This window comes from Bos mutus, chromosome 7 (assembly GCF_027580195.1).
Source record: "Bos mutus isolate GX-2022 chromosome 7, NWIPB_WYAK_1.1, whole genome shotgun sequence".
Taxonomy (NCBI): Eukaryota; Metazoa; Chordata; class Mammalia; order Artiodactyla; family Bovidae; genus Bos; species Bos mutus.
Window position 1 is genome coordinate 70,463,713 of NC_091623.1, and position 24,723 is coordinate 70,488,435.

The 24,723-nt window shown below is 41.2% G+C and overlaps 1 protein-coding gene across 2 annotated transcripts in view; it reads right to left on the reverse strand.

Moving 5' to 3' along the window:
* Positions 1 to 7,713: 7,713 nt before the first annotated feature.
* The window catches only part of PRDM6 (PR/SET domain 6), a 113,670-nt gene continuing 96,660 nt past the window's right edge, over positions 7,714 to 24,723 (reverse strand). For both annotated transcript variants that reach the window (XM_070374082.1, XM_070374083.1), the window contains 2 exons: positions 20,161 to 20,337; positions 7,714 to 13,152 (listed from right to left, as the gene is read on the reverse strand). In XM_070374082.1, coding sequence (XP_070230183.1) covers positions 13,038 to 13,152; positions 20,161 to 20,337 — 292 coding nt within the window. In that variant the 3' untranslated portion in view covers positions 7,714 to 13,037. The remainder of the gene's footprint in view (positions 13,153 to 20,160; positions 20,338 to 24,723) is intronic.

Genomic DNA, 24,723 nt, shown 5'->3' on the forward strand with positions numbered 1-24,723 from the left:
ACAGGGAGGCCTGGTGTGCTGCGATTCATGGGGTCGCAAAGAGTCGGACACGACTGAGCGACTGATCTGATCTGATCTGCCAGATGTTGGGTTATGAACCACAATGGTGTATTAGTTTCCTACAGCTGCTATAACAAATTACTACACACCTAGAGGCTTAAAATTACAGAAATGTATTCTGTCACAGATCTGGAGGCTCTAGGGGTCTGAAATCAAAGTGTCAGCAGGCCCATGATCCCTCCAATGGCTCTAGGGGAAAATCTTTCCCTGCCTCTTTTAGTTTCTGGTGGCTCCAGGTTTCCTTGGCTTGTGGCCGCAGCACTCCAATGTCTGAATCAGTCTTCATACAGCCTTCTCCTCTGTGGGTCTTCTCTTCTTCTGTCTCTTATAAAGACACAGCACTGGCTTTAGGACCCACCTGGATAATGCAGGATCATCTCAAGATCCTTAATTATACATGCAATAACCCTTTCACAAAATAACGTCACATTCACAGGTTCTGGGAAGACATATCTTTTTTGTGGGTTTGGGTGGGAGTGGGTACCATTCAGCTTGCTGCAAAGAGGAAAAGGGGATGGCAAAATTCAATACAAATGGAAATGTGAACGTCTTGTTAAGGATGCTAAAGATAAAATGGATTGTAATCTCTTATAAAATGTGTGTGTGCATGCTTGTGTGGGGTAGTCACCTGAAAGCAGGAAAAACTGACAGAAAGGCTCTGTGAACTTGCTCTGTTTTATCATATGGTGAGTTTGGGACTAAAGGTTCAATTTTACCTACTCTGACAGGTACTAAAGAACTGATTGTGGTTGTCCCTAGTATTCCAACTAATTAGTATTCTCTCACAGTTGTAGGCATGTCGTGCATAATTTCTGTACACTCACATTTTCTTTCAGCTTAAGGGGATGGGAAAGAGGAATAATCTGGGATAACTGGTGGGGAAAATCTCTGCCTGGCTGTGAGTTCCCCTTTTAATGGATAAGAAAATGACCAATCTGTTGATTTGGCCTGGCTTTCCGGGTCTCTGTGGTCCTCATGCTGCAACATAAACAGGGAGAGGTGCTCTTGGTCTCAGAAGCAGGTATCCAGGCCTCTTATCGGCCTTGCTAGAAGAGGGAGTCAATCCGCTCTGCTTGCTCTTCCACATTACTTAGAAACTTCACGGAGAGCATGAAGAAATACACATCTCTTGATTAACTGCTCTATCTACTATTATTTTCATTTCCACTCAAACTTTTGAAGCTCTAACAACTGAAGGGCACCATTCAAAATGCAAGATCTTAAGAGTCAGGGTCTTAAGCTGAGATCCAGGACCCTTCCCTGAAGTTCAACGTAAAGTTCAGTGTATTTGTGAAGCTTTCTGTGGAGCAGTCACATTCTCAAAGAAGTCCATCACCCCCAAAATGTAAGAATATCCTTCAAGATGCTCCTATTCTTATTTTTCCTGCACTTGATAAAATATTCTCAGAGAAATGTTAATATGTCTCACTATGATTATACACTTTTTCTTTTCCTTTATATTTCTTCTGGTTTTTGCTTTATGTATCTTTGTTTCTTTGTTGTTAGGTGTCTAATGATTTATAATGTCTGTCTTCTTTGTGAATTGTACCGTTTATCATTAAAAATATTCATCTTTGTTTTAAAATTAATTAACTAAAGGCAACATGCCAATAAAAGAAAAAAAATATCCATAGATTGGCTCAATGCTATGAAGCATTAGTTCATTGCTGACCTTTGGCAAATTCTTTAATTTCCATGTACAAACATATCAACATAGGGGATGACAGAAATGATAAAATTTCAATGAAACAAAAGAAAACAAAACAAAAACCCTTTGATTCAAATGGCATAAATGTCCTAGGGTAGCACACATTGGGTTGCCTTCAACATAGGTGGCAAATTTTCCAAAAGAGCTCAGACGGGCAGCTCTTGGTGGTAATTGTTGAATAGGGAATACAAACACTTGTCTCTGTTTCTTTTGACTCCCATCTCAGAAAGCAACTTTGTGGACTTGCCTGAACTCCTCCTGAAGGGAAAACTATTCTCTCAAATCTGTCCCCAGTTGCTTATACAGCCTCCTAACAACCTGTATATTTTACTCAGTTATGTGTTTTTCTCTCTCTTCCAAATTTTATTACCCACCATGTCCTACTGATATTTGTACTAAGCAAAATGGAATCTTAGCATATAGATTTTTAAAAATACTTTTTAAGTGGATACATGAATGAATGGATGAATGAATGACAAACACGAATTGTCTAAGGGCATGAGTTTCACTACACCTGCTTAGAACTGTCCCAACCGGAGGCTGAAAACCACAACTGACTCTCTGGCTGCCCTGCCCTGCCCTCCCGCCACCAAGCACAGAGCTGACAGCATTGCCAGAGAAACAAACACCACAGGAAAACAGTCTCATGTGTATTTCCAGAGCACCCTTCCTTAAAGGATCTCCAGAATGAGACGCTGGTGCCCCATGGCTGCTGAGTACTATTACTTTGAAAGTAGATCCTCACTTCTGCTGTAATCTTTTACTCAAGAAATGTTTGCAAGTTGTTCCTGGACAATGGCATCTCCATTTGGTGCAACAGAAGAAGCAACCTGGAAATTCCTTGTTTCCCAGATGGGGCTCACTGCTGAGCTTGGCCACTCAGAAGAGCCAGCAACCCTGTCAGACAGCAGCATGTTGGCAGGATTGTTTCCACATTTATTATACTGGAATCATGCTGGTGCTTATGAAAAAATAGCTGTTGTTGTTTAGTTGCTAAGTGGTGTCTGACTCAGTGACCCCATGGACTTTAGCCCACTAGGCTCCTCCCAGACAAGAATACTAGAGTGGGTTGCTGTTTCCTTCTCCAGGGGATTTTCACAACCCAAGGATTGAAACTGCATCTCTTGCATTAGCAGGCAGATTTTATTTTATTTTATTTTTACCACTAAGCCACATGGGAAGCCCACTTATGAAAAAAAAAAGCAACCAAAAAATGGAGAGTAAGCTCCCAAATGAGCTTCCCTGGTGGCTCAGTAGTAAGTTGGATATGACTTGGCGACAAAACAACAATAAACTCCCAAACAGAAACAGCGCATCTTTCAGTTGCTTAGACCAAAACACCTTGTAGTCATTCTTGACTCCTCTCTTTATGTAACATCTCACATCCAACCCATCAGCAAAGCCTGACAATCTTCAAATTACAACCAGAAGTTAACCACTTCCTGCCATGCTGATCACTCCCATCCAAGTGGAAGACACCATCACCCTCTCCATCTGTACTGAGATACACTCCTAATCATCTCCCATCTTCAGCCCACATTCCCCCACAGTCTATACACAACAAATCACCCAGAATTATCCCTTTCAGTCAGCTCAAGCCAGTTTTGTGAGCAATTTCAGTTTTTGAGCAGTTTCAAACTGCTCAAAGCCAGTTTTTTCCCCCACCTCACTCAGAGGAAGCAGTCAGGTTCTCACAATAGCCTCCCAGGCTCTAAATGGTCCACCTCACTTTACCTCTCCAACCTCACCTTCTACAATCTCTGCCTCTTTCCATCCGCTCCAGCCTCAGTGTACTTGCTAATCCTTGAAGCTCATTTATTCTTTTTCTTCAGATACAAGTGGAATTTTATTATCTAACAGAATCACAGATAAATGAAATAGCTGACTTGAGGTTTCTGATTGAGGGCCCCATGGCCCTGGATATAGAGAAGAGTCGCAGATCCAGGTTCCTCTCAGAGCAAGTAACCTTCTTGAAGTTTTATGGAGGCCAGACATCAAATAAAATCCATCCAGCCACAGAATTGTGGCTGGACCTCTGTACATGAGTTTCCTTGAGAGGGGACCCAACTTGGATTAACAGATGAGCATGAGAGCAATCTCAAGTATACCAGATAAATCACAGGCATGAATTTTAGCCACCTTTCTGCTAGCTAGCTCTACAAGCTTTCTCACTCCATTTTCTAGCTCATGTTTCCCCCCAGAGAGTTTGTTGACTGCCTAGGCCCTAAGCTGCATGCTAGAATTAAACAATTCGCACTTGGAAAAAGGACCAATGTGGGACTAGAAAGAATCCAAGGGCAGATCAAGTCATCATAGGAATGTTTTATTTATCAAATATATTTATGTTTCTTGGCCAATTATCTCCAAATGTGTTTTTCATTTAAATACAATTGAATCCTGGTAGATTCTATCATAAGAGTACAGTTGCATGCATGAGTTCATTGGTTCTTTGTAGTTTTTTAAGATGTGAGTTTAATAAGTTTGTTTTTTTTTTAAAAAAAACAAGCAAATTGTTTACCATTCTAATGCCAGGATGATTGTTCTTGTCACATCAGTGGCTTCTAGAGCAAGGGATTCTCATCATTCACGGTAAGCTTCTCGTCATTCTCTTGACTGACTTGTTAAAACTTTTCAAACCTCAAAAATCAAGACTGAAATAGAGCCCTAACTCTAGCATTTTCTTTGTGGGGAAGCTGAAGAGAGACTTATGTTTATTTCAGCGAGAACATTTACAGTAAATTTTAATTAGCATATGAGGGAAATCTACACAATGCCCTGATAGCAACTAAATATCACACTTTTATTCAGTTCAGTTCAGTTGCTCAGTTGTGTCTGACTCTTTGCAACCCTGTGGACTGCAGCACACCAGGCTTCCCTGTTCATCACCAACTCCCAGAGCTTACTCAAACTCAAGTCCATCGAGTTGGTGATGCCATCCAACCATCTCTTCCTCTGTTGTCCCCTTCTCCTCCCACCTTCAATCTTTCCCAGTATCAGGGTCTTTTCAAATGAGTCAGTTCTTTGCATCAGGTGGCCAAAGTATTGGAGTTTCAGCTTCAGCATCAGTCCTTCCAATGAATATTCAGGACTGATTTCCTTTAGGATGGACTGGTTGGATCTCCTTGCAGTCCAAGGGACTCTCAAGAGTCTTCTCCAACACCACAGTTCAAAAGCATCAATTCTTTGGCACTTAGCTTTCTTTATAGTCCAACTCTCACATCCATATACGACTACTGGAAAAACCATAGCCTTGACACGACAGACCTTTGTTGGCAAAGTAATGTCTCTGCTTTTTAATATGCTGTCTAGGTAGGTCACAGCATTTCTTCCAAGCAGCAAGTGTCTTAATTTAATGGCTGCAGTCACCATCTGCAGTGATTTTGGAGCCCCCTAAAATAAAGTCTCTCACTGTTTCCATTGTTTCCCCATCTATTTGCCATGAAGTGATGGGACCGGATGCCATGATCTTAGTTTTCTGAATGTTGAGTTTTAAGTCAACTTTCTCACTCTCCTCTTTCACTTTCATCAAGAGGCTCTTTAACTCTTTGCTTTCTGCCATAAGGGTGGTGTCATCTGCATATCTGAGGTTATTGATATTTCTCCTGGCAATCTTGATTTCAGCTTGTGCTTCATCCAGCCCAGCATTTCTCATGATGTACTAATATACAGCCTTGATTTACTTCTTTCCTGATTTGGAACCAGTCTGTTGTTCCATGTCCAGTTCTAACTGTTGCTTCTTGACCTGAATACAGGTTTCTCAGGAGGCAGGTCAGGTGGTCTGGTATTCCCATCTCTTTAAGAATTTTCCACAGTTTGTTGTGATCCACATAGTCAAAGGCTTTGGCATGGTCAATAAACCAGAAGTAGATGTTTTTCTGGAGTTCTCTTGCTTTTTCTATGATCCAACAGATATTGGTAATTTGATCTCTGGTTCCTCTGATTTTTCTAAATCCAGCTTGAACATCAGGAAGTTCACAGTTCATGTGCTGTTGAAGCCTGGCTTGGAGAATTTTGAATATTACTTTGCTAGCGTGTGAGATGAGTGCAACTGTGTGGTAGTTTGAACATTCTTTGGCATAGCCTTTCTTTGGGATTGAAATGAAAATTGACCTTTTCCAGTCCTGTGGTCACTGCTGAGTTTTCCAAATTTGTTGGCATATTGAGTGCAGCACTTTAACAGCATCATCTTTTAGGATCTGAAATTGCTCAACTGGAATTCCATCACCTCAACTAGCTTTATTCATCATGATGCTTCCTAAGGCCCACCTGACTTCACGTTCCAGGATGTCTGACTCTAGGTGAGTGATCACACCACACTTTTATTAGCATATTACAAAGCTGGATGTCCTTCCCTTGAGATAACAAAATAAATTAAGGGAACATCAGGTTTCCAAATTAATTTTGCTGATCTGAGCCAAAGTTTTCCTCAATATCTGAGTCACCAACCTGGCATGTGCATTCATGTCTGAGGAAGTCTCTTTCACAGAGTACCTGTAACTTCCAAGGAGAGAAATCTCGCCTATTTTTCACTATTTCATTCTCTCCAAGATGGGAGAAGCTTGAGTATATGAACTAAACTATTTTGAAAAAGTGAGTCTACAGGGTTGATTTTTAGCGTTAAGATGATGCTTGAATGGGGATCAACAGGGATGATGAGCTGGTGGAGAACTGATCTAAAATGGCAGCTCTCCCCAAAATGTGGTGATCACCTGCCGTGGGATAGGACTTCTTAAAAACCTAAACAAGTTCTGCTGTAGAAAAATATACCCAAGTTGTTGAGGTCTGTATCAAGATAATAATTTTCAGTCAGGAGTGATGTGCCAAGTTTGGGGGAGAAAAGCAGCAACAGGGATGTTTTGTAAGGCAGGAAACACCAACTGGAGTCCACCATGTTTGACGGGGAAAACACATTCACTGTTTTGACAATCACTGTGCCTGTTAGAATCTGTGGAAAAACAACATAGACTGTACTCTGAGGACCACAGTAAAGAACTGGCTTATAATTCAGTTCATGAAGTTTTATAAACTTCCTTCTTAAATACCTCTCATAAATAGTCTCATCTAGATTATATCTAAGAACATGAACTGGTTCCTTGAGTACCTCATGCATAGAACTACATTATCTGTGTCTTTGACAAACCAAACCTATGAGTCCAGTGTCTCTACCTCAGTGCTTTAAACCAACAGCCTAGCCACAGAAGCTCATATTCTTAATGGACACAACTGCATAATTACTCCATTGATGTCTGCAAAGTAACTCACTTAGCATTCAGTCAGAACAAAGAAAGAAAACTAGATTTCACTTAGCCCCATTCAGGATGTGTTTTCACTTGTCAATAGCATTCAAGCCTACTTTTTCTTGGCCAGTGTCCAACATAACTTGCCTTCCTGACTGTTGCTATTTGTCCTAATGTGTATCATATGCTTGAGAGGATTTTTTTCTTTTAATGTGGAGTTTTACTTGCAAGTTTAGAAAAACAAAACAATACCTGCTAGCAGTGGGATATTTGAAATTCTGCTGTCCAGAGGCACAGGTTGAGAGATGACAAAATCAGCAACTGCAATAATACATATTTTGAGAACAGTTTAGCATTTTTTCCACAAACGCATTTGACAAATTATATTTGTGTTTAAAAAGCTTTTATGCTTAAAGAGAGTTGGAATAAAGATATTTTCCCTTTTAAAAAATACTCTCAGATGGTTTTGGAGTGGGAAAATTGTAGACCTGCAAAGATAAGATTAAGAATATAAGAGAAAAGGATAATAATTTTATCTTTGTTACAAGGATTAAATTAGATAATCCATGTTAGGCAGTTAGAATGGCACCTAACAGTGATTGCATCCATGTTAGGCAGTTAGAATGGTGCCTAACAGTGATTGCATAAAATAAATTGCTATCATTATTATCCTCATCAACATTTGAGGGAATAAGCAGCTCAGATTTTATTTTTCCATTAAAATTTACTCAACAGATTAGCATCTCAATGCATAGGGCAGACAATCCAATGGCTTCCTGTTTTCTGACATATTTTTGTTTTTCTAAATAATTTTTCATATTGATTTGATGAAACATCTGACATCCATTACTTAAAAGAACAAACCAAATAAATATTTTAAATGTTAAACATGACCATGGATTACAGGCTAAACATTTGTGGCACAGCTTCCCCAGATAAAGCGATATCCTTTTCAGCTTGGCTCCCTTTGGTCAGTTGTCTGGGAAAGCTGATTGTTGGATTTGCAGAATGTAATCTTGAGAAGGTCTTGAAACATGTGGTTTTTCCTGGGATCTTGTTGTTATTTTCTGGTAGTTCAGATAAGCACTAGCAATAGGGAAAGCCTCAGTTCTTGGGTGGATAAGGACCTAAACATCCACCTAGCCACTTCATACAATGTCTCCAAACCTCTTCATCTTGAAAGGAATTTGATAAATGAGTGACATATCTGGAACCTACTGTTATCACTTAAAGAAGCACCTCTCTCAGTATCTTTCAGGATTTGGTGTCAAGAATCGGCAAAGGCTATGGGAAATAAAATTAAGTTCACATCAAGGAAGGAAAATTGAAACTCACTTTTTCAAAAATGTGTTTATTTAGTTTGTTGTTCTTGGCCTTGTTTCTAGAGGCATATGTAGTCCTAATATGAGAACGACTGATCTGCTCTTCAACACAGGCTACCACTGGGCCTGCTCGGAGGACCCATGACCCCATACTGTTCTGGAAATACCCTGCTTCATGAGATGTGCCACGTTTCCCATTTTAAACAGCTCAACAGGCACTACATTTGATTTTCAGAATCAGCACAAAACAAGTAACAGTACTTTTACTACAAAAAGCAATGAAACATTAGTTTCTTACATGTACAACTCAGATCCAATTATCAGCAAACGGCTTTGCAATAAGGTACCAGATACCTGGGGCCTAGGAGGTGGTGTCACTACAGAGGAAGATAGTCCAGTTGTAGCGCTTTAAGAAGAGCTGGATAGTGAGGTTCAAAAATAAAGTTATCGAAACAACTGCTATCTTTAACCAGCAGTGAATATTCACCCTGACAGGGCTCTCTGAAGCCTGTGAGTGCAAGTCAGGAGTCCCCACCTCTGAGAGCACCACAGCCACACACCGGGAACAAGGACCACACTGCCAAGGCTTGACACTAACGAGGCCACTCAGACCCACACAGGGTCTGCAGAGCTCCTGTCCTGAGCAGCTCCAGCCCTGTCCCCATTTGTTGCCTTATCACTGGAAGAGGCTCATAAAAATCTAAGAGCCAGACCCTCATCCTGGTATCTTGAGATTGTTGCTAAGAAACAACAGCTGGGCTGATCAGACAAAGACAACCAAGCTGTATATCTTAATCTGTTTTGAAACTTGCTACCTTCTGGTCACCAGCTGAATTTACATCTCTCTGATTCTCCCAGTTGTAGCAATCTCTGTAACTTCAGAGACACTGGTCTAAAGCAATAAAAGATCCATTGCTATTAGCCAGCCACTTAGGAGGAAGATACTATTTTCTCATCAATAGTCATTCAAACAAAACTCCTTACAGCAAACACCTAAAATGGGGTCTTTATACAAAATTAGACTTCGGTAAATACTTGACGAATAAATGAATGAAACAATGAACGAACCAACTGATGAAAAAAATTTGATGAGTTGGTAAATGTTAGTAAATCTTTGTCTATCTTGACTAGAACGAAGTTTTCCCAAAGTACAATCCAATAACTCGTAAGCCATGTGAGGACACATGTGAACCCCTATTACAGTTTCCCCCCTATAAGGTTATATTTGAATGGACATTCAATAAATATTTACTAATTGAATCAAATTATATAAATTATACAAGATTTAGTTTTATAGTCTTAATTATCCTAAGAACTCTATAAAAGCATATCTCCTCTTTTAAAAAAGTCATTTTTAAAGATAAAGACAACCAAAACGCAAAGCTTATCTTAAAAAAAAAAATCATGCACATTTCCTGGGGAAAGTATTTGGCTTTATCTAAAGTTACTGAGACTTTTCTGGAATCTGCATACCCACCTGGGATTACTTGTTAGCTTAGGCTCTTAGCCACACAAACAGGCATATGCTGGGATGGCATGTCTTATTCTGGAAAAAAAAAATTCCATCTCCAATGATAGAAAGGGGCAAGAAGGGTTGCTTCAAGAGCCAAACACAGATTCAGTTTAGAGAGTCTCCCTTTCTCATCTTAGATATCCTCCCCTCTCCACAATGACTCCGAGTTTTTCTTCTCTCTACACAAGGATTACTGGAGAAGGAAATGGCCACCCACTCCAGTATTCCTGCCTGGAGAATTCCATGGACAGAGGAGCCTGGCAGGCTACAGTCCATGGGGTTACAAAGAGTCAGACATGACTGAGCGACTAACATTACATTACATTATACAATGATTAGGAAGTTGAAAATAAGGAAAACTAGCGACTCTTGATGACTGCAGCATCTACTACCCATTTGCAGTGTTCCTAGAGAATATCTGTTAATTTTAAACAGAAAAGGCTAAAGCAATTGTTGGTAGGTTTTAGGGAGAAACTCCCTCCACCACCCTCCTGCCCAATACATACTTTGATTAAAAGCATTTAGGACCCAAACGATGCTAGTATATGCTTCAGGGCTCCAAGTCAATCCACAGGTGCAGGCCTGTCTTAACCAGTAGACCGACGGCCAAGGCCAGTCTGCTAGAAGCCAGCAATGGCTCAGCAGTGTGAAAATTCTGAATGTCTCTTATAAATTTCTATTTATTAAGTGGCAAATATTTTCAGGCTAAATTTGGTGGAAATGACATGGCAAAATTATCCCTTACTTATAAAGGAGGAAAAGATGCTTACATGAGCAGAAAGCTAGAAGAATCTTTCAGTATTGAGGTTATCACCATATTAAGTGGGAGTTTGGGATCAGTTGGCAAAGCCACTAGACTGGCAGAGACCCCTGTCACTGTCACAGAAACTCTGACTACATGACTACAGGGCAGAGAGAAGGCTTCCCATACTCGCATGGGAGCTCACAGGCACTGGCTGGGGTGCACTCTATAAAACTTAGGAAGTGAGACAAAAACTTAGGAAGTGAGACAAAACGCAGAACTCGTTTTTCTCATGGAAAACAATATTAGAAACAAACAGGTGAGTTCCTTATCATGTTGAAAAAGTATAACCAAATGTTTCAACTTGAGTAAATCGAACAGCCTGCTCATCAGTGTAGCCAGTGTGTCACTGTCTTGGAGATTTCCAGTTAGTACCGCTACATAATTCTTTCCACCCTCCCCAATGGCACATGTTTTCGTCAAATGTCTCCATCACTTAGGACAAGAAACTATAAAAGTTCAACACATTCCAATCCACCAGAGAAAGCATTTTCCATCAGAAACAGCAACACAGTTGCACAGATTACTTACTACTTTTATGACAAGGGGCCAACAAGAATGGGGGGAAATGTGAATGACTTCAGATTGGACAATGGAGGTCAGAATTAGCAAAACTCCATGAAAGATTATTTTGAGACGTATATAAATAAGTTAAAACACAATTAGTGAGGCCCTGTTTCCTCCATTTTAAATGTGGCAGAATGGGTGCTAAGGGATGGCGAAAGTGAAATGAAGAGGGAAGGAAGATTTCTTAGAACAAAATACATGACAACAGATTAAACCAAACCACAGATATCCTTGCCTATCGGTGACCAGTTCAGTTATGTGTCTTGTATTTTTGTTACAGGAAGACAATGGGAAGGCTAAAAAGACAAGGAATTCCTTAAAAGGGTGTGTCCTGATATCACATGACCAAGAAACCTACAAAGACTGCTGCTGGTGTGTGCTCTAAGCTGTTCAGATTTACACTGGTCATCAAGGTAGACTCAGTCTCTCCAATGTCGCTGGGAGCTAAAGGCCTATAAGCGAGGGCTGTCAGTTCTTCCCGATGTTGGATCATTGCGTGGAATAGGACCCAATCTTATTGAGCACCGTTGCTGAAAGGCTAGCTGAAGTGACACTCACTCTCCTAGCACTCAATCAAAGGTCAGTGAAACTGTGCACACACTCCTTCCTCTCTCAGTAGATCAATGCTGAAAGAAGAATATTATCAAGGGCCAGAGGGGATGAGAAGGTAACTCTTCTTGATAAAATTAGCTGTTCCAGGGCAGTCTGTTTTAACCACAACCCTCTGCATGGCTCCTCCTCTCAAGGTTTCCTTGTCTGGGCTATTTTCACCTATTTTTGCAGAAACGCTTCCCCACACTCAGGAGGGCATCCTAGGCTTCCCCTTGGAGGTACAAGGAAGAAAGATGAAGATGCCTAGAATGGTCTTGACGGTGGGGCTTGGCATGACTTTTGCCACATATTCAATGCTTTCATAGACACAACAAAAAAATCACTGGAAGCTTAATATCTTATATTCAGCCTCTCACTGAAGTACTTTATTTTCGTGGGTTTTTTTTTTTTTAACGCTAAAATGTTACTGAAAACATGAAAACAAAATTTTCTCAACTACCTGCTTTGGAACAATAATATACTGTATTATGAAGCTCCATACATTTTAAATGTTTCTGAAATCCTGACAGGACACGGTTAAGTCCCCATTTTTCTTTTCCACTTGAATTTTAAATTTTAAACCATCTTCTTCCTCTTTCAGGCTCTTCTGCATCAAGACCAGCTGCTGGATAGAAGGAGCCATGAGAAAAGTGCATGAGAAGTAAGCGTGGAAAACACAGACATGGAGCGCCTGTAGGGCTGAAGATGGCCCAGACTCAGCAAAGGCTCCAGCAACTGCATCCGTAGTCCCCGCTGGGCGGCCCGAGGCAGAGGCCAGGCCAAACTGCAACAGCAGGAAGAAGGGTTGTACAACGGGTCCCCTTGAATTCATGCTACTAAAAAAGGTGCAATGAGAAACAAGTCCCTGTGCATTCTCAGTCACAACTGTGGGCAGAAGAGCCCATCCGATTCCTCCCTTTGGTATTAAATAACAGTTTTTTTAAAAAAAAGCTTTTTAGAAACAAAGCAAATACACGGTGGGCCTGGAAATGTAAGCCATCCCAGGTTGGTTGTCCACTGAAATGAGTCTCATCCCTAGTCATAAATAAATAATCTCTCTCCTGGTCTGACTTCCACGCCAGGATCAATATCTCTTAACATCTTACTTATTTTATTACTGCTTTTGGTTTTCTGGGACTGATTGAAAGTTGCTTCGAGGAAATCTTTGGTTTTGCTTAAGTGTCCGTGACATTTAATCATGACTTTCCTTGCAGTTTAATTCCAAGCAGTCAATCAGTTAATCCACTTCGATTGATTCTGGGCTCTCGGTTATTGGCTTGCACTCATTGGGCATCCGCTGGTGTCGGCTCAGCTGGGTGGCCTGCGTGAAGCTCCTCTCACACCTCTCACACCTGGAGGAGGCAAGAGAGAAAATTGAGACCAGGGAGCAGGGCCCGCAGGGTGATGGGCTTCCTCTCATCCTGCCTAATCAGAACAGACACTCCAAAGTGGCTTCAGATTTTACCGGCTCAAGAGGTTTAATTGGTGGCTCCTTCCAAGGCCCGGACGCCCGTGATGGGACAAAGCCCGGCTGATGCAGAACAGAGGGATCTGTCAATAGGCAGGGGGAAGGTGATTTCTCCAGAGGGCCCTGTCCTGCTGCAGCTCTGATCACTGTCAGTTCAAATAGATAAAGAACAAAAAGAGATTTTTAGGAGTGAGCCATCAAAGCAGCAGCTTGTCTGCAGTTTTCTGCTCTGTAACCCCAAAGAGAAATGGATGACAAATAGAATTTCACCTGCTGCTAATTTGAAATCGGGAATTCTACTCCCCTCAGCACAGTGGCCAGAGAGCCATCAGCCCTGAATCTGGAAACTGGAGGAAGCAATGCATTAGTCTGTGGTGAGTGTGGGAGGTGGGTATGAGTGGCCGCTTTTGTGCAAAAGCTAGAGTATTGCACCTCAACCAAAGTTAGGGTTAAAAAATGTTTGCAGAGGGATAGGGAAAAACTCAAATTCAATCAATATTTGTGTGTTTCAAGTTCACCTCTCTACCAGACACAGAAGAAAGAATGTACATGTGGGCCATACTTAAGAGTCGGTGTGTCCATTAAGAACAAAACTGGCATCACGTTTCAAGAGTATCTCGTCTCCTTAACTTAAAAAATAAAATAGCTAATCTAGAGACCTTGGGCCTAACCCATCTTCCATGCAACACATACCAACTCGCTTGATGGCTACACAATCTTCAAAACACACACACACACACACACACACACATCCAACGGTGTCCTCTGGTTTTTCTATGGTGGTGGTGGTTCCTGGCTGGTTATCGATGATTGTGTGTGTATACACATGCGTGCACACACACACACTGCAGAAGCAAGCTCTGCAGACAGTGGCTTCCCTGTCACTCAGGCTGCTTGTCTGGGCTACCTGGAGCACTGGGCAAGCACCCACTAGGGCACAGCAGCCACCTTAGCTCTCCCCCTAATGTCCTCTCCTCAGACTTTTGAAGGAAAAGATACTGGGGAGAGCTGCAGACACGTGTCTTCTTTTAAATGAGGCCATCCTGGTCACTGGTGGGGCTGAGGGAAAGCCCTCAGCAGAAAGTCCACATTGCATCACACGTGCTGTGAGCCCCATTATCCAGTCGGAGGGTCTCTCATTTTCCTTTTGAGTAAAGTACACAAAGTGCTTTGCTAGGAAGACAATTACCTATAAAAATAAAGCGCCTCTATCCATATTAGGGAGTCCCACCAATTTTTTTTTTAACATTGGGAGGCTGGAGCTTGACCATCACACTTGGATTTTTCAGGGCTCCTGTGCCAGCTGGATGGTCAGGATGAGGAAGTTGTGTTTCTTTGATTGTCTTTCAGGGAATATTCTTAGCAGCCTGTTCCACTGTTAAAAACTGCACTGTGATCTTGACAAATGTATAATGTCAGCTTTAATGTATCAGACCTATCAGCTCAATGAAAATAACTCAGAAGTATTGATCAGTTAATGATTTTTGGTGTATTCATTAACGTCCATGGGCAGCTTATCCCCTCTCCAGAGCTCCTGAAGTGCTGATGACATGCCAGCGAACTGCTGATTGTTTATTAGAAAACTGATTAGTTACTGGATTGGTGTGTCAAAATATACTACCTTTCACTGCCTGATAAACTTTCAAATTATTATTTGAAATAATTAAAAATTTTTAAGCTTTAGAATCAATTTCAAAGAGAGCAGAAGAGTTTGAACAATTGTAAGGAATGACCAGTCACGTAGGTTGTGCTTTTGTACCTGTGATCCTGTGTATCAGAATATAAACAGTTCAGAAGTGGGAAGTGCAGTGCTTCGTGTATGGCAAGGGTGCATGTCTATATATAAGCATCAGACAGTACAAGCTGGGTTGACACTTTTCTCATGTGTTTGCCTAAATGCCTCCCAGATATTTACACTCATGGAACCATTTGTTGTTGTCATAGTCGGGAGATTTACTAAATCTATCGGGCTCCTGAGATCATCACTGAAAAATCTTCTCTAGGGCCATCTGCTCACCAAGTGTGAGTGAAAACGTACGCAGATGTGTAGACAGTTACCTTAACTTAGATCCTTTACCTAGGAATTTCCCCTTCTGGAGAAAAGTGGGCTACCAGAATTAATACTTATGTGTGTTGGTAATTATAAGAATACCATTTATATAATTAAGGAAGTAAAAAAAGCTTGATAGAAAACCATTTTTTAATAAAGGAAGAGCCTTGGTTTTATGTTCATCATCTTTAATTTTAGAAACAAATCTCTTCACAAATCATTTTCATAGACAATAAGAACTCATCAGGACAGACTGACAGCTCTGGCAGGTCAGAGCTGGACTTCAGCTGGACTGGGATTGAACTAATCCTGAATTACAATCCCAGACAAGTGCCTGGGCATGGGACCCTCCAAGCTTGGATTTCATGCTACTTAGCAGAAAAAAAAAGAAGGAAAGACATGGGTAATGATCCAGGAGGAAAAGACCTGCTCGGGCACAGGGTCCTTCTCACGGTGCTGATGTCACAACCTTGAAGGAAATGTCGCAGGAACAACGAAGGGAAAGTTGTCCAAATATTTCAGCAAAGAGCAAGTCCCCAGCTTTGTACCAATGTGGGCATCTTATATAATTACACTTGAGTTCCTTTTAGATTTGAGATCGTTCTTTACTTAACATGATAGTTGACTGGCTTATAGGTTCAGAGGGAGCTTAACAATTGTCATCTGAAACTGACCGAAGTGTAAAATGATGTCAAGTTCTGTCACACAGAAAACATGCAGGAAACTTTCTTTCTGGTCCTCGATGGCCTGTCACCAAATACTTCCTGAATTAAATCAGATTGCTTCATACTTATGATGCAATGCACATTCATTGCATATTATGCATATTTACTGATGTGCTTTTTTGATTTGCTTTGATTTTGACTAGATCTTGTTAAACTATAAGATGCTTTTTGGAATATCCTTTGATTATTTTCTATACTAAGTCAAATTGTCTTAAGGCAAAAACGTAGTGATGAGCCTTTCCCCTGCTTCTAACGGTGAGGAAAAGAAACTCTATGGAGACTCCTGGTCTTCCCAGGCCCAGAAGCCAGGCATCGAGCAGCTCACATGGATGCCAGGCAGAGCAGCCTCCCTGAAATCTTGAGAGTTTATGTTTAATAACAGAGAAGGAGAAGGAGATCTTATTGTAAAGAGTAAGTTGGAGACTGACAACTTCCTTCCTTCCCTCCTCTTTTTGATAAAGCGCTTGGCAATTACTGTGAGATGAAATGAAGTCTTATCTTCATCCCTTGTTCTCCACAACTTCCAGTCTCACAGTACAAACTGAAAGTACCTGATCCTTTGAAATGTGCTTTTCCTATGATCTCCTTCACCTTACACATTCGGAGTCCACAGCCCAGGTTAGCCCTTGACAAGCTCAAGGTCTACCTAGAGCATGGGGGGAGGGGGGAGAGGGGAGTTTTTCAGTGGGATTTCAGCCAATCACACCATGAGACAAAGCCTGGAATGAAACTCTCTTCTCAATACCAGATCTCCTCCGGACTGCTTGTACGGCACCAATCTTGATTTGCCTTGAAAAACCACTTTTCAGCGGAAGATTTTAGAAGTTATAAAGGGCTTTCCCCTGCTGGGGCCTGGCCCCCGAGAATCCTGCAAAGGCCTCCCAGGCCCTGGGGTGGGACAGTTTGGGGACTGAATCCTTTGCGGCATCTATTTGGAAGCTGCCCAAGGTGTATAGTTTAGGGTTGTGCTTCTTTACAAGATTCTTTTCCTTCTTTGCAAAATTGTTTAAGTCAATACCCATTAGTTGAAGTAGTAAAATTAACTGTTGTGGCAAAACCCATTTTATTGACTAATCTGCAACAAACTTTTTTTTTGAATGTTTGTTTTATAGGCTTGTAAAAGGATATCTTCAAAATATTTACAAATGTCCATGGGATGGATATCCATGAGCTATAGTTGGAAGATTCCCAAAATTCCCCTGGGATAGTTCAATCCTGAACGATCCGGTTGTATACACTGAAGGATTTAGCTTTCCATTTCCTAGAAGACGTTTATATCTTGCACTCAAAAAGTAAGTGTTCACTCAGGTCTCCCCTGGCAATATATATTTGAAAAATTTTTAAAAACCCCGCAGCATGTGGCTATCTTAATACAAGCAGCAGCAGAAGGAACTAAACCATGCACAAAGAATCTGATCCAACCAACTCTGGGGTTTCTTTGTTTTTCCAGATGAAATTAGGTTACGGTCCCTAAAAATACTTTGATAAAGGAAAAACATACAAATACTAAAGTCCTGGAACTACTAATCTCATGAATTAAAAGTAAGTTAAAATGGCACCTTTATTGGAAACATGACAAAAACGGGATGTTAGAGGAAAAAAATTGAGTGGAGTCAACGAGGTTACACTTAAGTAACACCTTAACATTAACAGAAATCTATTTCCCATTCTGACCCTGAAACCTCTTCAATTAATTACTAAAATCTATTTACACAGCAACAAGATAAAAATCAATCTGATGCCTGGCACTGTGTCTGTCTGGCTGCCTTCTCTGTTATAAGGGGCCAGGAGGATCGTTGGCCCTCTTGCATCTCTGCTTTTGAAGAGCTCTCCTGCTCACAGGCACAGGGAGTGTGCCATTGTTATCTCCCACATCCAGAGCAGTGGTGAAGCCAGAGATTGTGAACCCCCTGAGGACCTGGGGCAATGACAAAGCCCACTGTGCAGGACACAGACACCTGCCCTAGGGAACTCCAGGGCTGTGCTAACCCACTTGGTTCTCACAGTGGACTAGAAGGAAAGGGGCTGCTCAGGGCTATGGCAGCCCCAGAGAACACGCCTGCCTGGTGTGGTGCAGGCTGGATTTTTAGACCTCATCCAGTCCCCTCACCAGATGTCTTATGCAATAAACAAGCTCCACCCACAAACACAGACAAAAATGAAAACTTGCAATTATTAATTAATGTCATAAATTAAACCACAATGGAAAATAGTTAAGAATAATGAATAAAGGTTACTAATTCGTGAGGAAGTGGGTGAAGATGAGTGTTTATGACCTTTCCCTCAGCTGCGGACACTGAGGCATGCAGGATGCAGACCAACAGGACTCTGCCACTGTGAGCCAAGCCCCGCCTCCGGCTGAGCACCATGGCAACCGCATGCTCCACCCGGCAGGTTCGGAGGGAAAAGCATGCGGACTGACACTCTGCGGAGACTCCTTGGCTGAGACCAGCAAGGGGATTCGCCTCCTACTGCCTGAATCATTTCCTTTCTTGCTTGATCTTATCCTATAGAAGCAAGGAGATCAAACCAGTCAATCCTAAAGGAAATCAACCCTGAATATTCACTGGAAGCACTGATGCTGAAGCCCCAATACTTTCACCATCTGATGCAAAGAGCTGACTCACTGGAAAAGACCCTGATGCTGGGAAAGACTGAAGGCAAGAGGAGAAGGGGATGACAGAGGATGAGATGGTTGGATAGCATCACTGATTCAATGAACATGAGTTTGAGGAAACTCCGGGAGATAGTGAAAGACAGGGAAGCCTGGCTTTCTGCAGTCCATGGGGTCACAAAGAGTCAGACACAACTAAGTGACTGAACTGAACTGAACAGAAGGTAAACAGAGTGTACATCCATGCCCTTTTCATGCTCCTTCTTAATGAAGTACAGTCATCATGGCAAATGAGCAAAGAGAGATATAAGAGGGCTGAACAAAGAAGAGCCTATCACACAGACAGTAAAACCTGTTCTGAGATGACCAATTGTTCACACAAGCTGGTTCACACTCCCAAGCCTTTCCGTATCCCACATGGGCTTCCAGAAAGCCTTCTTTCCTTGTATTTCTGGAAAACTCCTACTCAGCATTCAAAACATACCTTAAACCTCATCTCCTCCAGACAGCATTGATTACTCCACTTCCGTGCTACCCGAAATGCTGTATACACACGCCTTACTGTTTTTCAATTTTGCGCCTTCCCCTATGTGGTAATACTTGCTTATTAATTGGGCTTCCCCCAAAACTATGAGGTCGTCAAAGATTAGGGGGCTGAGTCTCATTCACCTTTTTATCTCTTATGCCTAGCAGTGTGCCTAGCACAAAAGAAGGTGCTCAATAAATATTTGCTGCATGAATGAACACACACATACATGAACGAATGGGTGAGAGAATGAAAAGGCCATCTTACAGGATTCAAACGTCCGCTGTTTTCATGACCGTGCTGTATCTAGAAACATCATTTCCTGCTCAGGTGTCCTTGCCTTAGCCAAAGCCCTTGTCTACCTCTTTCCACATTCCTTGAATCCTCAAGAACTCAAACATGTCCTGTGTTTGGTTTTGTTTTTCTTTCTTTCATTACCATGGTAAGTCTGAAATCCAAAGGGGCACATTGAGAAGCTACCAGTTAGCTGCTGTAATAGATTCAAACCTCCTTACATATAAAAGAGGAGGAAATCATTCATCAGAATTTTAAAGGGTTCAAATTTCCCAAGAGACAATTATTCAGCTGTTCTCAACTGTGGCCACCTTGCAGATGGCCACAGATGGCACTCTGCGAGGCTCCCAGTTCAAATTCCAGAGGCACAGACCCTGAGAAACTAGAAAGAATCTCTAAATTACTCATTCCTACTTCATTATTTTACTTATGAGAAAACAGATCACAAAGAATGTCTCATGTTCAAGGCTGCACAGCTCAAGCCAGGCTCAGTATATAAATATTCTGAATTCATTTTCCCAGCATCAGCTACTACACAAGCAGGTAATTCTGCAGTCTGGACGCTGACTTTGTACCCAGCCTTCTCCAGCAGCTGGCTAAGGTGGGCACTGCTGCCCACCTTGTCTGCCGGCTCTCAGGAAAGGCGAGGAGAAAGGAAGGAGGCAGCACGAGCCACTACTTACTTGAAGGGCTTTTCTCCAGTGTGGGTTCGGATGTGGTTGTTGAGAGTGGTGGCCCCAGCAAAGGCACGACCACAGTAGCCGCATTTGAAAGGCCGGTCACTGGAGTGAGTGACCACGTGGTTCCTCAGTTCTGAAGGCTGGGAAAAGGACTGGGAGCAGTGGCCGCATTGGTAAGGTCTGCAACAAATGAAGACACTACCTGGTCATTATATTCTACATTAGTCAGTAGAAGTTAGCATCACGAGGCTAGGGCCAAAATGTTATGGTAACATTCAGTTTTTGTAACAAAGCATAGAGCTGGGGCCACTGGGTTCTCATTACTATACTTGTTGCCACAGGAACAAAATTCACAAAGCTGATGAGACACATTCAATACCCCCACGAATATTCCTTTCCAATATTAACCACACCATTTCCACAACTTCTATTTCCTACTTTGATCCCCACCCCCAGGCAAATATGGGAGCTTTGAGAGTACAGACTTGATGAAGCAGAATGGTATAAGAGAAAATATGTAATTGTCTCTCATAATTCTGTGGCACTTTAACTTTACAAAGTGCGTTAAAATCAATTATCTGGTTTAATCTTTACAATAATCCTCAAGGAAAGCAGTTATTATTATCTCTGTCAGTTCAGAAAATGGAAGATAAACTGTCCTCAAAGGAAATAAGCTCTTGATGCCAAGGTCACTCAAGAGTGATTGGACTTTATTCTAAGTCCCAGGCAAACAGGCAGGCAAGTTGGCAAGCTGCATGTGTGTCTTAAAAGATACTAGGTGGTCCTGGGCTCTGTTTACAGCACATCCCCAACTTGTGGCTATCTGGTAGCGCACAGATCAACACGGTCATGCACTAAGATTTGCTTCTTTGAAAAAGACATCCTGATTTCAATTTACTCTCTCCCCACCCACAACCCTGACTTATATTTATCCACTGGGTCTTTTTCTGAAACTTCAGCTCCCCAGTTTAATCTGGTAGCAAGCGATGATTTATAGTAGCCCAGAAATGACAGGATATCACTATGTTTGCAGGAGGAAGACTGGGATGCAAAAGCAAATGGAAGGAAGTTGTGACAAATACCTGATAATTAGCAAGATTATCAGAGCACGTTCTTTTCAGCTCCTGAGAAGGAAATCAATTTTTGGTTTTCATAAAATAGATTAAAATTCTGTCTTCTCTACAGAAGCTCTTCTGCTTACTTAAGCAGAATCTGGTGAGTGATATAAAACCTGGGGAGTTTTCCCTATTTGAGGCTATTTCATATCATTCCTTGACAGGGCTCTAATTTGTTTATCAAAATTTTTGTTAAGAAAATTAATAATCTGTCATGAGAGATATCAAGAGAGCTCAGGAAGCCCTGGCTTGTGGCGCAAACATTTCTGGCTGTGTTTAGAAAGCCAGTGACTAAAACAGTCTTAACTGCTCTCCCTTTAGCAAATGCATACGTTCCAATGACTGGAAACCAAAATGTAGGGCCAGGAGACAACGGTGACCGAGCATGTACAACAACTCAATTAAGTGCAAAATAAAGTGTACCCTCTCATTTGTCAAGTGAAGTGCTTAATTGTGGCTACTTGCCTCACTGAACACAAATACTATTATTTTACCAGGCTTCAGCACACTGAGCACTGATTGTAGAATTTTTTAGCTTGATTAATAGTCCAGGATTGGTCAATAACTCAATACTATACAATTTTAATTACTTACATTTAGAAATCTATCTGCTTTCAAACAAGTTTCCAAGAAATATATAAGAGTCCTTGGTAAGGAGTTTATCAAACTTGACAAATTGCACATGCATTTTATTACAATGATAAAATAAAGCTTTGATGTCATTAAAATTATATGTAGATGAGAATGTCCTTTTGCCAAATCTATTCTTTGTAGTAACCATTAGCCTTAGAGGGGTCCTCCAGAAATCATTCTCTCAGGGTGAATTTCTTTAATGTTACTGAAGATCATAAACAAAATAATGTATTAATATATGCTATATCCACTGACAATTGATTTTTCTAATAGTGAAGGACCATTAACATTTATTAGCCTCTGGTTATCTATTTTTAATAGCTATCACAATAAAAAATAAGCCACTAAATAAAACCAATTAATCTTTTCTTCTTTTTTTCTAATTCTTCTGTCAAAAGTTGGAGTGATTTATCTCCTGTAGTCAGAAGTCATTCCAGCCTTCTTATACTAATAATCAAGGTGGCAAAGATTTACACACCAAAGAGAAAAAAATGACCACAGAGGGGTTTATGCTGAATTATTATATCAAGGTAACAACAATGAAAGGCAAACTGGATTCTAAAACATCACCTTGGCCAGTACTAGCCTGAGAGAGGTTTGCTAGGTATCCCGTGACCTATGGCACAGCTTTTAAAACTCTGCACAATTCAGCTGAATGAATGGAATGGCCTCAAATGAGGGAAATGGAGATGAGTCCTGCTTCAGCCTCTGAACCTAATCAGCTGTGGGACTTGACAAGTCGCCCAACTTCCCTGTCCCTCATCGCTCTGGTAAGCAGGATGGACTGAACTAGTTGCCCTCTCACATCCCATCCTGTTCTGCTCCTGCTTTTAGATAATCAACAAACATGTGCCACCTAAGGATCTGGCCAAGACGCAGCCTCATGGGAGACAGCATCAACCATGTGACCTCCACCCTCCATCGTCCAGCCAGTGCCCTGTACCCAGGCTTCCACAGTTTTGTCTCTAATCCTGCTAATTAAAATATGGACTATTTAAACTAACTTGGTAAATCATTGAGACTTCCAAGCAACAAGAAAATCTAGAACTGAAATACAGGAACAAACTTTAGCTGATCTCAAAAAACAAAGTGATATCCCTTTAATTCTGGTACCCTGAAGAGTAAGATTTTAGACCATATTGTCATATTCACCTTTGCAGATACTTATATTATGTAGACTTTAGTACCAAAATGTGTACTCTATTTGCCATTATAACAACAGATCCTCTCTTTCAGCCTAGAAATATATGGAAAGTGAGCCCTCAGGAAATATAGACAAGATCTTTCTTTCTCTGGATTTTCAATATTTCTCAAGAATGAATAAAAGGAAATGATCAAAAAGTAAATTTAACATTGATTGCATCCCAGTGTTGACCTAAGCACACAGGAATACCTTTAAGACAGAATAAAATCTTCATGCCCAAGAGCAGCGCTTAGAAAACATCATGGTTACTACAGAATCTCAGATGTCACAACTTGTTTGGAAACAATTGACCTCAGGATTTAAGACTCTGTAGGTATGTTTTTATTAGCACACCCTGACTCCTCACCTCTCAGTTTACATCCAAACGGCTTTGAGGGCACAGAATCACTTGCCATTTCTCAGCTTTTTATTCTGATGACTAACATTCCCATTAACTTTTCAAGGTCTGGTTGTATAGGGGCAATATAGGGATGGAAGAGTGGGAGATGCAAACTCTTGGGTGTAAGACAGGCTTAAGGATGTCTTGCACAAGGGGAATACATTCAATATTGTGTTGTAACTACAAATGGAAAGTAACCTTTAAAAATTGTACATTTTAAAAAAAGACTCACAGAATAGAGGGTAGGGTTTGAGAAGTTCTACAAATAGAATTTTTTTAAGTGAAAAAAATGAAACTATCAACAACAAAAAAGTAAGTCTTAATTTATTAAACTCTTGGATACGATCCATTTCAGTTCCCAAAGTCTGCATCCCTTTGATGCAGGAGCAGCACAGGAGGACTGGCATTGTCATGTGCCGTGTTCAGCTTCACTCTTGGTAGGATCGCAGGTCACTGGGCAACTAAACAGACTCTCCTTTCTAAAGCACTTGGATTCTCTCCAAGTTATCGTACACATATATCATTTTATTATTCTCCAAACAAATGCAATGAGCATTCCTCACAAAGCAATCACATCTAGTAACCAGAAAAAGCTTTTGGCTGTTTGGTTTTTTCTAAACACTACTTGAGATACCTAGCAGTGCTGATGGAATGTTCTGTATCTACACTATTCAGTAGGGGAACCACGAGACACACACAGCCACTGAACACTGGAAACGCGGCTAGGGTGACTAAGAAACTAAAATATTATTTTACTTCATTTGGATTAATTTAAATAACCTTGTGTGGCTTGTTCCAACACAGAAATATCAAGTTTCAAGAAAAAGTAGGAGGTGCTCTGTCCTCAACAATGAAATATCTAAAAAAACAGACAAAGCCTGGGTCGATTTAGTTAGCATATATCAATGCCGGTAAATTTCTACGCAGAAAGAAAGCAGCAGGATGGTTTTCTGCATCCCCTGGCATTCTCTGCAACTGGTGGCTCCTCTGCCAAAGATGACGAGTAAAATGTGCAATTCATTTACTTTGAGTCTGTAATTGGTTTGGTGTACACACAGGAAAAGGATGAAAGGTTTAACAAAATTAAGTGTGGTTTGGTTTAAAATATTATTAATCCTTCCTTGATTTTTCTTTCATGGCATGAAAGCCTCCAGGACAAAAGCTGTTCAGTTGGGCCCACGTTCCCTCCGTGCTCCCCGTCAGTCAAGCCCTAGAGCCCATCCCCAGAGACTTCA